Raw genomic sequence first — 14,729 nt, 5'->3', positions numbered from 1 at the left:
TCTTTGTAAAACTTTCAACTCTGTCCTCTCTCCTGCATTTGTCAGACTGTGGTGAATTTCATTAGTGAGCTGCAGGAGCAGATGTGTAGGTTTCAAAAGGAGATCAATAGCAAGATCCAGGAGAAAAAGGCCATGGAGAGCCCAGCTGACAGCAGCTCACCAGTAGTGTGTCCCACTGAGTCCGCTGAGGGCCAGGCCTCAAACTTCGGTCCTTCCTGTGACAGAACCTCTGGGGCCATGAACAAAGTAGAAGAGGCTGCAGGTGGAAACACGCACATCCTGGAAGAGGGTAGCTCAGATGCAGATCAGCAGTACCACTGTGGAGGAGAAAGTGTAGGCACAGTCTGCCAGCATGTCTTCTTACATTGTGACTGCATGGTTGTCTCTCTTTAGAGTGAAACATCAAATATCTATCTGCACTAAATGTCTCTGACGGAAAAATAGAAAATAGCTAATCACATTCATCCTCATGTGAAACAATGAAAGTATTTCATGCTATTTTATATTTTTGTGAAAGAGCAAGATGCACATTTTCTGCTATTCACAGGCATATTTAAATCATCTAAATGCTCCCCTGTTCTGTTTTAGAGCTTACTTAAGGAGCTCCGGGTTCTCAAGGACAAAGTGGAGCACCTGGAGGATCAGAAGTTTCAATATGAGAAGAAGCTTAAAGCAACAAAGGTAAAATAACTCATTTTTGTGGTGTCCAGGCTGTATAAAAGAAAGTCAATGCTCACATTCCAATACTAACTGTTCATTCAACTTTCCTTAATGCTGTCCAATTTGTTCCAGCCAGTTCAGTGAGTCATTCTGTTTGCACAACCTCTCTCATTAATGGGCTTTTATGTTTTGTTAAGAGTTCGAGAGAGATTTTATCTTTAATTTCAAAGTAATGGAGTAAAAGATTTACTGATGGTTTTGTGTGCTTTGGCAGCTCCTTACAAAAATAATAAAAAAAAACATGAAATTATTATTTCAAAATATGTCTTGTTTTCTCTGACTTTCTAACCCTAACCCTAACCTCTATTCTTTCTGGTGCAATAATGTCTGTCTGTTATGTCATTCTTATAGTTCTATTTCAAAAGAAAAATCCAACACGTCACTTTTAATTCTTCATGATTCCGACTGATTAAGGATCAGAGGCCCCAGTACACTCACATGATGATTAGCATTTAGAATATGTTGGCAAAAATGTTCATTATTTTGGCTGTGCCAAGAAGGCCCTCAGGCTCTGATAGATTTTTTAGGATATTTTTCAGGGGTATATGGAAGATGCAATCAGTGAAATAAATGTTTTATATGTAACTTTATGATTCTGATCTGACCATTGAAGAAACTTTTTAGGGGACTAATGAATCAAAATTGGGAGATGATATATTAAAAGATCCTTTGCAGTATTTTCTACATAACAATGACACAATACATTGAAGATAAGGTTGATTACATCCATTTTTTACCTCTTACTCTTAAGGCTGGGCTTCCATGTTTGTCAATTTCATGTTCTCTTTGAGTTTAAAAACTTGAGCTGGAGATGATCTGTTTATATCTTCACAAACAGAGAACTGGTGGGTTCTACCAAGCCCCTGTTTGGTCAACCAACCATTCACAAATGAGGTGTTTTGTGTACAGAGCCAGAAGACATGTCAGATGCGGCTGTGTGAAATTATAGATGGGACTATTGTCATGTATGTACAAAATATTTAGAGAAAGAAATACATTTTTTGTAAGAAAAAAACAGTTCTTGGGTTAAAGACACAGACTTAGCATAAGAACGGGCATTACTCATGAACAGATAAAGATAGAAACGTCAAAACACCTTTAAACTAATGTGTGCAACATCTTGTGACATTTCAATCTGATATTATATTTGACAATGTAAGTATGTATATGTATGTCTCTTTTTGATTTATGATCTAATACCCCATATAATTATGTAGAACTATGTATTCAGTGACATATATAGTTAGCTAGGGTTGTGTAGAATCTGAGTCTGTGTAGCACTGGCTAAAATTCTGAAAAAATGGTAACTTTATCTGGCCAAACAGATGCCTCGATAAAAATAAAAACATCCATAATTTGATTTCAAAGAGTTAAAACTATGGATGAAAAAAACAAAACAAAACAAAACAAAAAAAAACAGAGAAGATCCATTCATGTAGTCCTCTCCATGTTTATCTTAGAATTAAGGTTTCAGGAGAGGATACTGTATGTGATGGCACTATTAAGATGCATGTTTTGACATATACAGAACAGCCTTTTCTGACATGCTTTCTCGCTGTGTGGCATCCACAGACAGAGATCAGCAGCCTCCAGCAGCTTCTCCTGAGTAAAAATGCTGAGATCGAGAGCTTGCATACTCAGCTTCTGGCCAGACCCCCTCTATCCCCTGAGAGCTCAGAGAGAGGTAAGTGAAGCACGTGGCTTCAAATCCCCCACCAACACCTACTAACCACACTCTCACACTCTGACAGAGTAGTCTGATCGGTGGTATAGTTAATGACTCCTTTTTTCATTCATTAGCTTGCAGTAGCAGCTTGAGAAACGTCTGTCTTGGCCCTTAATACATTGTCTCATCCTGGGTTTTGTCTCTCTCTCTCTCAGAGGAGATGTACAGGAAGAGGCTAAACACCAAATGTAAGCCTGAACTGCACTTAATGAAAAATATTTCAAACCCATTTCTGCTTAAAACTTTCATTTTCTTCATTTCTCCCGACATGTCTTTATTACAACTGGCGAAGGGGTGATGTTTTGTAATTGTGAGTGTTTGTGTGTTCATCCGTCCGTCTGTCCCCCAGACATCTTTACAACTGTTGCTGATAGAAAGATGACATAAAAAGCACATTACTTGGGCGGCAAAGGGATGAAAATGAGATGATGACCTTGGGAAAACTAGGTCAAGGTCAAATTTCAACTTTTGTACATTTTTTCCACATATCTCAGGAACTGGATAAGATAGAAGAACAAAACAAAAGGCTTTATCTTCAGGGAGGCAAGGGAATGAAAATTAGATCACAACCTTGACCTTGAAAAACTACAGGTCAAATTTGAACTTTTATACCTTTTTAGGTACACATCTCTGAAACCTAATGAAATATATTCACAAAACAAAAAGCCACATTTTCAGGAAGCCAGTCTCTGACTACCTTGTTTGTTCTTAATTTTGTCTTCTGCAAAGCTTTGAACTTGGAGCACAGACTCAGTGTTATCACTGCCATTGAACACTAAAGCTATTGTATGCCCAGAATTGTTACAAAGAAAGAGTCCATGCACTTTGGATTGACATATGAAAAACATAGCATGTATAAGACTATCACTGGCAGATAATAAAGTTTTGGTTGAATCTAAAAATATTAGGATTAGATGGCTGGTGAGCAGTAAGTTTATAATGTGATAGCATGTACCATATTTTCCGCACTATAAGGTACACCTAAAGCCTAAAATTTTCTCATAAACCCGCAGTGCGCCTTATAATCCGGTGCGTCTTGTATATGGATTAATATTCATATTAATATTGGTTAAAAACATGATCGCTGAAAAAAAGCCGGCAGTCTGGCGCCAGTCATGCCGCACTCCACCACCAGAGGAGCCCCCTCACAAGGCACTCGGGCCCACGCCCCCTAACAACGGTAGTCAAGGGGCGTCACCGAAGTCCCGGCTCTGACTGAGCTGCTCTCAGATGGTAGAGCAGACTGTATGAGCACGAACATTCAACAATTCTGTTAATAAAGGTTGACTGACTGACTGATCTCAGTATTTTCTAACTATTTGGCGTCAAAAATAACCCACTTTAAACTTAATTGGTCTTAAAAATGCCATTGTGCTGGAATCTAGTGAGGGTCCATTCTATCAGTCTGTGGAAACACACAGAGAAACTGGCATAAAGGTGAATGAAAGACCCTCAAAGCTGAACTTCCAGCCTTTTCTGAAATTTCAAGAGCTGAGTCACTGCTAGACAAACGTGTTTGATGTGCTGCAATTGATTTACAAATGTAGTTGATATCTCTGGGGGGGCGGCGGAGGGGTGCATTCAGGCCTGTGTATTCTGTCTGCAGCGACGTGCTGTGAGATTCACGGCGGTGAGACACCGACGTTAAAGTCAGTTCTAGGAGTAAATCAGCGTCACATTTGACAGTAAATTAGCAGCCTGCATTTAAAACTGGTTAAAAAATTGTTTAGGACACACAGCAGCAAATAGCTGCACCTCACCTCCGACTGGACTACCGATCGATCGAAACAATATTTAATTAATAAACGAAGACGAACGTCGGAGCTTAAATATCTGCTTCGAACTTCAGATCAGGAAATAATCCGCTCTGTTCGCACTGACTGCACTCGTAATGAATTTAACCAGTTTTTAATGTCAGGTTTTTTAATATGCGTGTTGACTTCTTTCTAAGATGGCAAAGTGATCAAGTGATCAGGTTTCCTTGATGAGGCTCAGAATGGCTTATTGACATAACAATAGGAGCCATTCAAAGGTAGTCAGGAAGTCATTACTGCCTGAGCAGCGCAGCTCTATCTAGTGGACGGATTGCGCAACTACAGCCCCTGCAGTTCAGCAAATACATTGTATTTTTTATTGTGTGCGCCTTATAATCCGTTGCGCCTTATATATGAAATAAATTATAAAACAAACAAATTATTGAGGGTGCGCCTTATAGTCCAATGCGCCTTATAGTGCAGAAAATACTGTAATTCTGTCTCATGTTTTTTTACATAACCTTTTCCAAAACTAAGTGTTAAAGATGACATGAGCACCTGCATATACATATTAATATTTAATTGTTCTCATTATAGATCAGGAGCTGCAGAAGCTTAGGAGTGAAATTAAAGCATTGGTAGCTGCCAATGATGAAAAGGTAACTGACCAGCAATCTGGAGTCCTATTCCTTCTTTTTCTGCTCAGCACAGCTGTATGTGATTATGCAGCACCGAGCAGTGTGAGTGCAAATTGTCTTACTGACCTGTGAGCATGCTCTCGTCACTGCTGTTTCAATATTTAGACAGTCACTGCTTTTAGATGTTGTAATTTCTTAAAGGTGCGACCACCAAGCATTAATAGAACAGAAGAGCTTTTGTATTTCCTCTTTATAAATTTACAGACATGCACATACAAGTTGAACACACACACACAGACACACAGACACGCACAGACACACACACACACACACACACACACACACACACACACACACACACACACACACACACACACACACACACACACACACACACACACACACACACACACACACACACACACACGTGCATGCACCATTGCAAGCCATTTCAGGCAAAGCCTAGTCTTGCCAAGCCTAATTTTGGAGTGAGCTGCATTAAGAAAACCATTGCAAAACCACACGTGCACACCACTTCAAAACATACACTCTCCATGCAGCTGGTTACCACAACTGAGATTTCCAACCAAGCCTGTGCTGAGCCCCTCCCTATCCACAACTTTGAAGTGAAGACCGTATGGCAAAAGATATACGTCCGAGTGGCTTCAATAGAGAGAAGCGTAATCCTCATGTGTGTTTGCTAACCGTAGATAAACATCACAATTGGGTTTTCTGGACTTCAACCTCTCCATCTGTGCTTTCTTCAGGACAGACGTATTGAAGAGCTCACCGTACTTTTGAATCAGTGTAGGCAATTCGGAGAGGTCACTCATGCCACACAGCCAGGTATTCAGAATTTCCTCTCTTCGTCTTCAGCATTCTATTGAAGTCTTGTTTTATGTGACTAACAGCATTTTAGCATAATAATGGCCTTAACAATAACCTGAGAAGCATGTCACTGTTGAGTTATTGAAAAATATTTTTCTCTCTATTGCTGCAGCTCCACCTGCTGTTCATTCACTCTCAAACGGTAGGACTCCTTCAACCAGTAGTGAGGAGGAAGAGCATGGACTGATGAAGAATATTGACTCAGCCAGTGCAAAATCTGAGGACATAAAGTCTGAAGTTAGTGAAAACAATTGCAGCCTCCATTCTGCATATGTTTTATTTGCATGTTTATATTTGATATTACTGTAGTAATCTGTACAAGTTGAATTTTTTTCACAGGTGTCAAATCTTTCCACAACTAGTTCTATGACTCAGCAAACGTCTCTATCATCAGTCCAGAAGGACAGTGATTCCGGGTACTGAAGATGTTTTTCATCACTTGAATCCACAATCTTTTTCTTGTTAGATGTTACTTAAATGATTGCACTTTATGTTCTTAGAACTGAACCACAGATTTTGTCCAGTAGCACGAGTGACCTTACAAATCAATCGCTACAAAAGGTATTTTGTTTCCACAGGAGAAATAAATAAATGCAATTGTCAGTTTGATGAATATTACGTTCAGTGCAGACATTTAAATTCCTTGAAACAAATGGTTTGTCTTCTTCATTTTTTTGTCTGTGTGTGGTCTATCCAGGGTGGTCAGATGGTGCCTGTTAGCTCCTCTCCATTAGAGAAGAGCGTGACTGCAGACAGCAGCAGCGAAATCACAAGTCAGAAGTCTCCAGATGGGAGTGAAGATGGAGACTCTAGCCAAAGTAAATTCAGGAGTATTATGTCAGAATTTTATTTATGTCATGACATGATGAAGAGGGTGCAGTAATAATCCCCAGTATAGGATCAGAACTCCCTTTCCTGCGGGATAATTGTGTGGCCAGTTAACCCCACAAGTAAAGGCAGTGTACATAATTTGGGGTAAATTGCTCTCTTTTGACCAGATGAGTGCTGCACCCTTGATCACAGCTGTAATTGCAGAGTCTTCTAAAAGAGCAGATGGATCATGGGATAAATTCACTCACCAAACACACCCTTTTCTCTTTTTGACCACATTAATCTCAGCACCACCACCACCCCTGGCACCACCCTTCCTCCACTCCACTTCACTGCCCAGTTTTAGCTTGAGCCCCACCCTAATTTATCTCTGTTGGGTTCAGCTGTAGACTGGTGACTAACTGCAACCTACATCAGAGACTTTACATCTTGTAAAGTTTGCTTAACTCAATGATTCATAACCTCATAAACCCTTGTTACGTTTGTAGATTCATTGTCACTCAATAATCAATATTATTTTAATGATAAAGGCATTTCCAATAACTCAGCTATTTAGTCTAATCTATTCAAAACATTAATTGAAAATCTTTAAGTCTGATAAAATGTCAGAGGCTATTTCTGCCCAAATTATTGCAACTTTACGGCTGTTTTAATTAACAAATACATCTATAACATTGAAATAGCCACTGGCAGAATGTTCCCACAGTTTGAAACATATTTACACTGACTATGGTTTTTGTTACATCTGAAAGGAAAGTTGGATAAAGTTGGCGACAGCAGTGCGAGCAATAATTCCCCAATTCTTTCTGAAGCGAATACTCAGTCGGGCCAGCGAGCTGTGGGCTCACCGGAGTACATGAAGAATAACAGGAGCTTCAAGAGACTCTGGGGAAAGTGAGTGTCTGAATGTACAGCCATGTATAAACAACATGTCAATACAGAAAAATATAAGACAAACAATAGACAGTACTTAATAAAGTAGACGTAGTTCATGACCCAAAGTAGACGTAGTTCATAAAGAATGAAAAACACTAATTTACATGTGACATAAAAAACAAAACAATAACACACTGTCATATCCAGAATAATAAATTAACAATTCATATTGTTAAAAGGTTACAGAAATGAAGAGTATTTTGTGTAACTACCAACAACAAAGTTCCTCTATTTTACTTTACTTATCATTTCATTTTGAAGTTGTTCACCTCCATTCATACAGGCTTCGAAGAACCCAGTCTGGAGGGCTCCAAGCAGCAGATCAAGATGCCGGTCAGTTTAAAAGGGGAGGACTGCGTGCCACAGCGGGACCCAGATTGACCCAAACGTCTGAATCCTATGTCTCTGCACGGTAAAGCTCTGCGTTTCTCTGCTTCCTGTAGCAGTACAGTCCTCTCGTTCTAGGTATTCAAAGTTTTTGTGTCAGCCAGGGCTATCATCAGGATTGCCCTTGATGTTCGATCTCCTCAGAAGCAAAACCTACAGCACAAATTTCTGACATAGTTCATACTGGTTGAAATATCAATTTCAATTCAAATTTATTTAAATTGAAATTCAAATAAATGATAAAATAAGTTGCACTTTTCAATGCACTGTCATGAACGTAGCACAGGAAGGCAGGACTCAAGTGCACGACAAGGACCGGTAAATCAGAAAAACAAGGTTTATTCGAAGCGAGGGTTGGTACACAGAAAAGGCAGTCAAACCAGGCAGAGGTATCCAAGGCGGGAGGCAAAAAGGCAAGGTCAAAAAACGAGCAAGGTTCAAACACGATAAACTATGACAAGGGCTGTGAAAAAAGACTGGCACGTTAGCAAAGAACATCAACGAACTGGCGACGAGACAAGACACAAAGGGGAAATATATGAATGGCTGATGGGAAGTGATTAGACACAGGTGTGGGAGACACAATCACGGATCACGTGCACACAGACGGAGAGGGGGCAGGGCATACAGGAACCTGGAACAGAGACAAGGGTGAGTGATCACAAAATAAAACAGGAAGACAAGACATGAAACATGGGGAAGCAAATAAAATACTTGACAGACGGCGTTCATGACATTACGCCCTCTAAAGGCCCGGCGCCTGAAGTCCCAGGCGCGTCAGGGTGGACGGCATGAAAGTCCCTGATGAAGCAGGGGTCCATGATGAACCGGGACAGGATCCAGGTGCGCTCCTCAGGCCCATAGCCCTCCCAGTCGACCAGGTACTGGACCCCCAGGCCCCGATGGCTAGCAGACAGGAGTCGCCGAATGGTGATCACCTGTTCGCAATCAATGAACGGGGTGGGCAGAGGGGGTCTGGCCGGAGGGAGAGAGGACTGGTTCAGACAGGCTTGACATAGCTGACATGAAATGTGGAGTGGACTCGCATTGACCTTGTGAACTTCAGCTAGACTGTGACCGGATTGATGACTTTGGCGATGGAAAACAGAACAATGATCCCAGGAGCGAGCTTCTTGGACTCCAACCGAAGTGGTAAGTTCTTGGTGGATAACTAAACCTTTTGGTTGTGTTTGTAACGTGGGGCGGTTGTTCTCTTATGGTCTGCGGCTGCCTTGTAGATGTTGGACTGCCGTTGGAGGTTCTGGTGGGCCCGCTCCCAGGTTCTCCTACAGCGTTTCACCATGGCCAATGCAGAGGGTACCAAAGAGTCCGAGTCAAAAGAGGGAAACAGAGATGGTTGGTGACCATGAACAATACGGAAGGAAGACAAACCAGTGGAAGCAGACGGAAGAGTATTGTAGACAAACTCGACCCAACCAGTTTCTGTGACCATGTGTCGGGGTTCTGGGATGCTGTGATGCGTAGGCCGGTCTCCAGTTCCTGATTGAGGCGCTCAGCCTGCCCATTGGTCTGTGGATGGCGCCCAGCATGCTGTAGAACTCCTTCCAGAACTGTGAGATAAACTGAGGGCCACGATCAGAGACGATGTCCTTGGGGAAACCATGAATCCGAAAGATCTTTAACATCATGACCTCAGCCGTTTCTTTGCATGAGGGGAGTTTGGGGAGAGCAATAAAGTGAACCATTTTTGAGAGTCTGTCCACCACCGTCAGAACCACAGTGTTACCGTAAGAGAGGGGAAGCCCTGTGATAAGTCCATGGAGATGTGGGACCAGGGGTATTGAGGGATGGGCAAGGGCATGAGTTCTCCTGAGAGACTTTGTTACTGGCATAAATAGGGCAAGCGTTGACATAGTCAGTAACATCTTTCCCCATCTTGGGCCACCAGAAACGTTGTTGTACCACAAACAAGGTCTTATTGATACCAGGGTGACCGACAGTCTTATTGGTGTGAGCCCAATGAATCACCTCCCCCCTGAGGGCCTAAACCACAAAGAGCTTACCATCAGGACACTCCGGGGGAATGGTGACACCTTAACTTTGTCCTCTACTTCCCAAGAAAGTGTAGTAATAAAGCATGTCTCGGGTAAAATGGTCTTGGTTTCAGGGTCGATATGATCATGAGCAAACATACTGTACAAGACAGGGAATCAGGCTTAATATTCTTGGAACCAGGTCGGTAGGAGAGCGTGAAGTTAAAGCGACTGAAAAAGAAAGCTCACCTAGCCTGCCTCGCATCCAGCTTCTTCGTGGTCTTTAAATATTCAAGGTTCTTATGATCGGTCCAAACCTGAAATGGCTGGGAAGCTCCCTCCAGCCAGTGTCTCCACTCCTCCAGGGCCACCTTGACAGCCAACAGGTCGCAATCAACAATGTCATAATTTCGTTTTAACGAAGAGAGTTTCCTGGACAGAAACGCACAGGGGTGCAGCTTAAAGTCCTTGGAATTGACTTGAGAGAGTAATCGCCCCGACCCCGACGTCAGAAGCGTCTACCTCTACCACGAACTGCTGGCCGGGATCTGGGAAGATGAAAACAGGGGCGGAAGTGAAGCTCTACTTTAAGCCCTAAAATTCAGCTTCACACTCGGGGCTCCAGACAAAAAAGTGAGTCGAGGAAAGGTCTTGCAGAGGTGAGGTTATAGAGCTATAGTTGCGAATGAACCTTCTATAAAAGTTGGCAAAACCCAGAAACCTGTGAACCTCTTTGCGTGACCTGGGGGTGGCCCACTCCGCAACTGCGGAAACCTTCTCGGAGTCCATCCTGATCTCAGCAAGCACAAACCCAAGGAATGAGACCGAGGGTTTGTGAAACTCGCATTTCTCCGCCATTTGGTGACCCCTGCTCTAGTAAATGTTTTGAATGAGATGCATGACTTATGTATCCTGGAGACCCTTTTGAATATTTTTAACAATTAATTAACCTATTTTTGTGCTTTTCTTTCTAGTGATATGAATATTCCATTCAGCCAATGGACCAAAGAGCAGGTGTGTAGCTGGATAGAGGACTATGGATTGGGCCAGTATGTGAACATCACCAGGCAGTGGATTGAAAATGGACAGACACTTCTTTCTGCAACATCTCAGGATTTAGAAAAGGTCAGAAGCTCAAGCAGATGGTGAGATGAAAAATAGTGGGAATTGAAAGTAAATCACCAGTCACATCTGCTCTTTCATTTCCTTGTGCAACTCTGCTTTCTGACCTCAGGAGTTGGGCATGAAGAACCCACTGCATAGGAAGAAGCTGCAGCTTGCTCTGACGGCATTCACAAGAAAAGTTTTAGAAAAATCATCTGAGCTGAACTACCTCTGGGTCACCCGTAAGAGGCTTTACTGATGGGTTATTTTGAATTTTTCCTGCCCCTCATTCTTTGGAGCGGCAGTGGCTGAGCGGTAGAGTGGACGTCTTATGACCAGACATCATCCAGACATAAGGTGGATCAATTCCCAGAGTGTGAGCTGACTCTGGGAGATGTCAGCTCACCTCCCAGCCACTGCTGAGGCACCCTTGAGCAAGGCCCCGTCCCCTTACAAGCTGTTCTATTTAGTACTAACCAAAGTCACTGCTCTTCACTCTGCCTCCCCATGTACTGTTTGTTGCGTTTACTAATTGCGTGCTCGCAGGCGGGGCGGCATGGTGGCGCAGTGGTTAGCGCTGTTGCCTCACAACACGGCGGGTCCAGGTTCGAGTCCCGCTCTGTGTGGAGTTCGCATGCTCTCCTCGTGTCCGCATGGGTTCTCTCCGAGTTCTCCGACTTCCTCCCACCTCCAAAAACATGCGCTTCAGGTTGATTGGCCGGTTCCAAATTGCCCGTGGGAGCGAGTGTGTGTGTGCATGTTTGTATGTCTTTGTATGTGGCTCCGCGGTGCACTGGCGTCGTGCCTGGAGTGTCCCCTGCCTCACGCCCTATGACGGCTGTGATAGGCTCCAGCTCCCCGTGACCCGCTACGGCGAATACAGCGGTGGTACATGAAATGAAAATGAATGCTCGCAGGCCCCTTGTGTGTTGACGCTGTGTTTAAGGGGCCTGCTCACAACTGTATCGAACACAATGGTATATATATGCATAGAGTATAACAAGTATTTCCTCGTCAGGAGATTAACAAGGTGAATCTTCTTCTTCTTATCTCTTGAAATGACTGGGATAGTAATATATAAGAAAACATATATACATCCAATGTTCAGAACCATAAGCCAAGCAAAACTTTATCCTCACTGAACAGTTGTGGTAAACAGGCTTTCACAGATGGTAGTTGATGTCATGCATCAAAATGAAAGTGTTTAGACTGTGACATGAATTCATGTCTGACCCTCACCTGTTCAGGCTGGTTGGATGACATCGGTTTGCCTCAGTATAAGGATCAGTTCCACGAAGCACGCGTAGATGGACGAATGATACAGTATCTCACAGTGGTGAGTCTGATCCTGTATCGAACAATGAATACAATGAAGACATTATTTACAAACATGGAAAACATGACACAATGAACATAAAAAAACATAAATTGCTTTTTTATGTTCATAAATGTCTCTTTGATTTTCTTTCAGAATGACCTTTTGACTCTAAAGGTCACCAGTCAGCTTCATCATCTCAGTATTAAATGTGCCATTCATGTTCTTCATGCCAATAAGTTCAACCCCAACTGTCTTCGTCGAAGACCAGGGGAAGAGGTAAAAGTGAAGCGTCTCGCATGTACCAGTGGTTTTATGTTTGATACTCAGTATATGAGTAGTTTTTGCCTGAAACTTAATGTACTACTAAGATGCTGCTTAAATGGTAAATTGTGTCATCACTTCAGCTGAACACAAGATGGAGACAAAAAGATCTTAAATAATTCAAAATAGGCCATTTTCCTTTTGTGCAGTCACTTGTGGTTGTTTAAGATTTAAGTGAAATGGAAAGACGCAATTTTAATATATTGTTTATTATTATTGCTGATTTTTTTTAAATTTTTTTAGAAAAATCCTTCTCCTTCAGAGGTTGTGCAGTGGTCCAACCATTGTGTGATGGAGTGGTTAAGAGCGGTGGATCTAGCTGAATATGCCCCTAATCTACGGGGCAGCGGTGTTCATGGTGGCCTGATTGTAAGTAATGCATGGTCACAGTTTGTCTCTAAGTATCTATTTATTTAGATGGATGATACCACTTTAAAAGGCTATTGTAACAGACTGGTAACAAATGTATTACAACACAACAACATACAAACATATGCCTCATTAAGAATCATTGACTGTATGTTTGCATTATAAGCTAAGCCTAAATGTGTTGTTACAATGTGACTTTGTTGTACTCCATAGATCCTGGAGCCTCGTTTCAGCTCAGAGACATTGGCCCTGCTGCTGAATATTCCACCACAGAAGACTTTGCTCCGTCGCCACCTCGCCACCGCCTTTTCTTCCCTGGTGGGGACTCAGGCTGCACAGGAGAAACGAGAGTTTGGCAACGCCACAGGATACGTGCCCCTCACTACTGCTGCAAAAGTAAAGGTGAGAATGCAGTGTAAAAATCAAATGTGTGTGTAGCAGGATCAAACCAAAAACAAACCTATTCATAGGTTTACATTTTTGTTTCTCTTCAGCCAAAGAAGCTGGGCTTCACCCAATTCAGTCATCTCAGAAAGAGGAAACCTGATGAGTCAGCAGACTATATCTGCCCAATAGACAGTGTTGCACTGACAGTGAATGGCGTTTCACGGTTCCCGCCTGCACCGCTGAGGGGCCTCTGCCCCGGATTGGACAGACAGGTTGAGGGGCGGGAACAGGTGGGGAGATTGGTGGAGGCGAATAACCCCATACAAGAATAATAATTTTAGAAAAAGCAGCAGGAAACTCCATCCTCAAACAAGTGACTTTACAAATTAGTGGATATTTCATTGCAGAAATGTAAAGAAGAATCCACGCAGTGATTGGCTGGAATGATGCTGTGTTTAAAAGATGATGGAATTTCTTGTCAATATATTTTTATCCTATTGTGATAACTTATGACATTATGTTGACTGTTTTTTTAAAAGATGTGGCTCTCTGCATTCCTTATTAGTTACACTTTTGCTTTAAACCCTGTATTTTACTCATAGTGCATTTAAACTTTAGTAATGCTGATGATATTTTCTGCTCATATATGTGCACTGCAATATAACTGACCCAGTTTCTTCAGAAGGTTCATTTTCTGTATGAAGGACAAGCCCTAAAGTTAAATTATTTTGGATTCTTTTCTGAAGATTTAAACTTCTGCACCTTCAAATGAAACATATTGGTATTTCTTCAACTTTTTCATAAGATCCTTTTGCATATGTAATATTGTAATAAGCATCAGGCTTTAGGTCTTTATTGATAAAATATTTTAAGAAGTACCAGGAAATATACAGTATGCAATCAGTTGTTTTTGCTGCCATCTAGTGATTGTATTATCAGTATTCTACTGTTTCTGAAAACCTGGATCATGTTTTCACATTTGGCTAAATTCTAGCTTATGCAACAGAAATGAATGTGGAGCTTTACTTTTAACATTTAAGATTTATGACTTTTTTTTTGTTCATGCTTCCTAAGAATTAAAACTGCTGCTCCTGGCCTGGACTGCCTACTTCTGGTTGCAGTATAGTTAACTCTGCAAAGAGGGCAGTCTGCCCCAGGCTACATCTGTAGTCTACCATCATCAGGTATCAGTAAGCAACTGTATAATGGAGCCATAGTGAAATGTTTTGAGTTACTAGAAAATCACTATATAAATTTAATCCATTATTATTATTATTATTATTATATTATTATATTATTATATTATTATATTATTATATTATTATATTATTATATTATTATATTATTATATTATTA

The 14,729-nt window shown here is 41.7% G+C and overlaps 1 protein-coding gene across 5 annotated transcripts in view; it reads left to right on the top strand.

The window, feature by feature from the left end:
* The window catches only part of ppfibp2a (PPFIA binding protein 2a), a 19,274-nt gene extending 4,807 nt beyond the window's left edge, over window positions 1-14,467 (top strand). For all 5 annotated transcript variants that reach the window (XM_068315596.1, XM_068315606.1, XM_068315622.1 and 2 more), the window contains 19 exons: window positions 46-333; window positions 589-681; window positions 2,293-2,404; window positions 2,602-2,634; window positions 4,798-4,859; window positions 5,549-5,684; window positions 5,839-5,963; window positions 6,066-6,142; window positions 6,227-6,287; window positions 6,424-6,544; window positions 7,310-7,451; window positions 7,777-7,905; window positions 10,849-10,999; window positions 11,109-11,220; window positions 12,226-12,314; window positions 12,450-12,572; window positions 12,861-12,986; window positions 13,200-13,388; window positions 13,481-14,467. In XM_068315596.1, coding sequence (XP_068171697.1) covers window positions 46-333; window positions 589-681; window positions 2,293-2,404; window positions 2,602-2,634; window positions 4,798-4,859; window positions 5,549-5,684; window positions 5,839-5,963; window positions 6,066-6,142; window positions 6,227-6,287; window positions 6,424-6,544; window positions 7,310-7,451; window positions 7,777-7,905; window positions 10,849-10,999; window positions 11,109-11,220; window positions 12,226-12,314; window positions 12,450-12,572; window positions 12,861-12,986; window positions 13,200-13,388; window positions 13,481-13,705 — 2,394 coding nt within the window. In that variant the 3' untranslated portion in view covers window positions 13,706-14,467. The remainder of the gene's footprint in view (window positions 1-45; window positions 334-588; window positions 682-2,292; window positions 2,405-2,601; window positions 2,635-4,797; window positions 4,860-5,548; window positions 5,685-5,838; window positions 5,964-6,065; window positions 6,143-6,226; window positions 6,288-6,423; window positions 6,545-7,309; window positions 7,452-7,776; window positions 7,906-10,848; window positions 11,000-11,108; window positions 11,221-12,225; window positions 12,315-12,449; window positions 12,573-12,860; window positions 12,987-13,199; window positions 13,389-13,480) is intronic.
* The last annotated feature ends 262 nt before the right edge of the window (window positions 14,468-14,729 follow it).

This window comes from Antennarius striatus, chromosome 1 (genome assembly GCF_040054535.1).
Source record: "Antennarius striatus isolate MH-2024 chromosome 1, ASM4005453v1, whole genome shotgun sequence".
Lineage (NCBI taxonomy): Eukaryota > Metazoa > Chordata > Actinopteri > Lophiiformes > Antennariidae > Antennarius > Antennarius striatus.
This window is presented reverse-complemented; position numbering and strand designations above follow the sequence as displayed.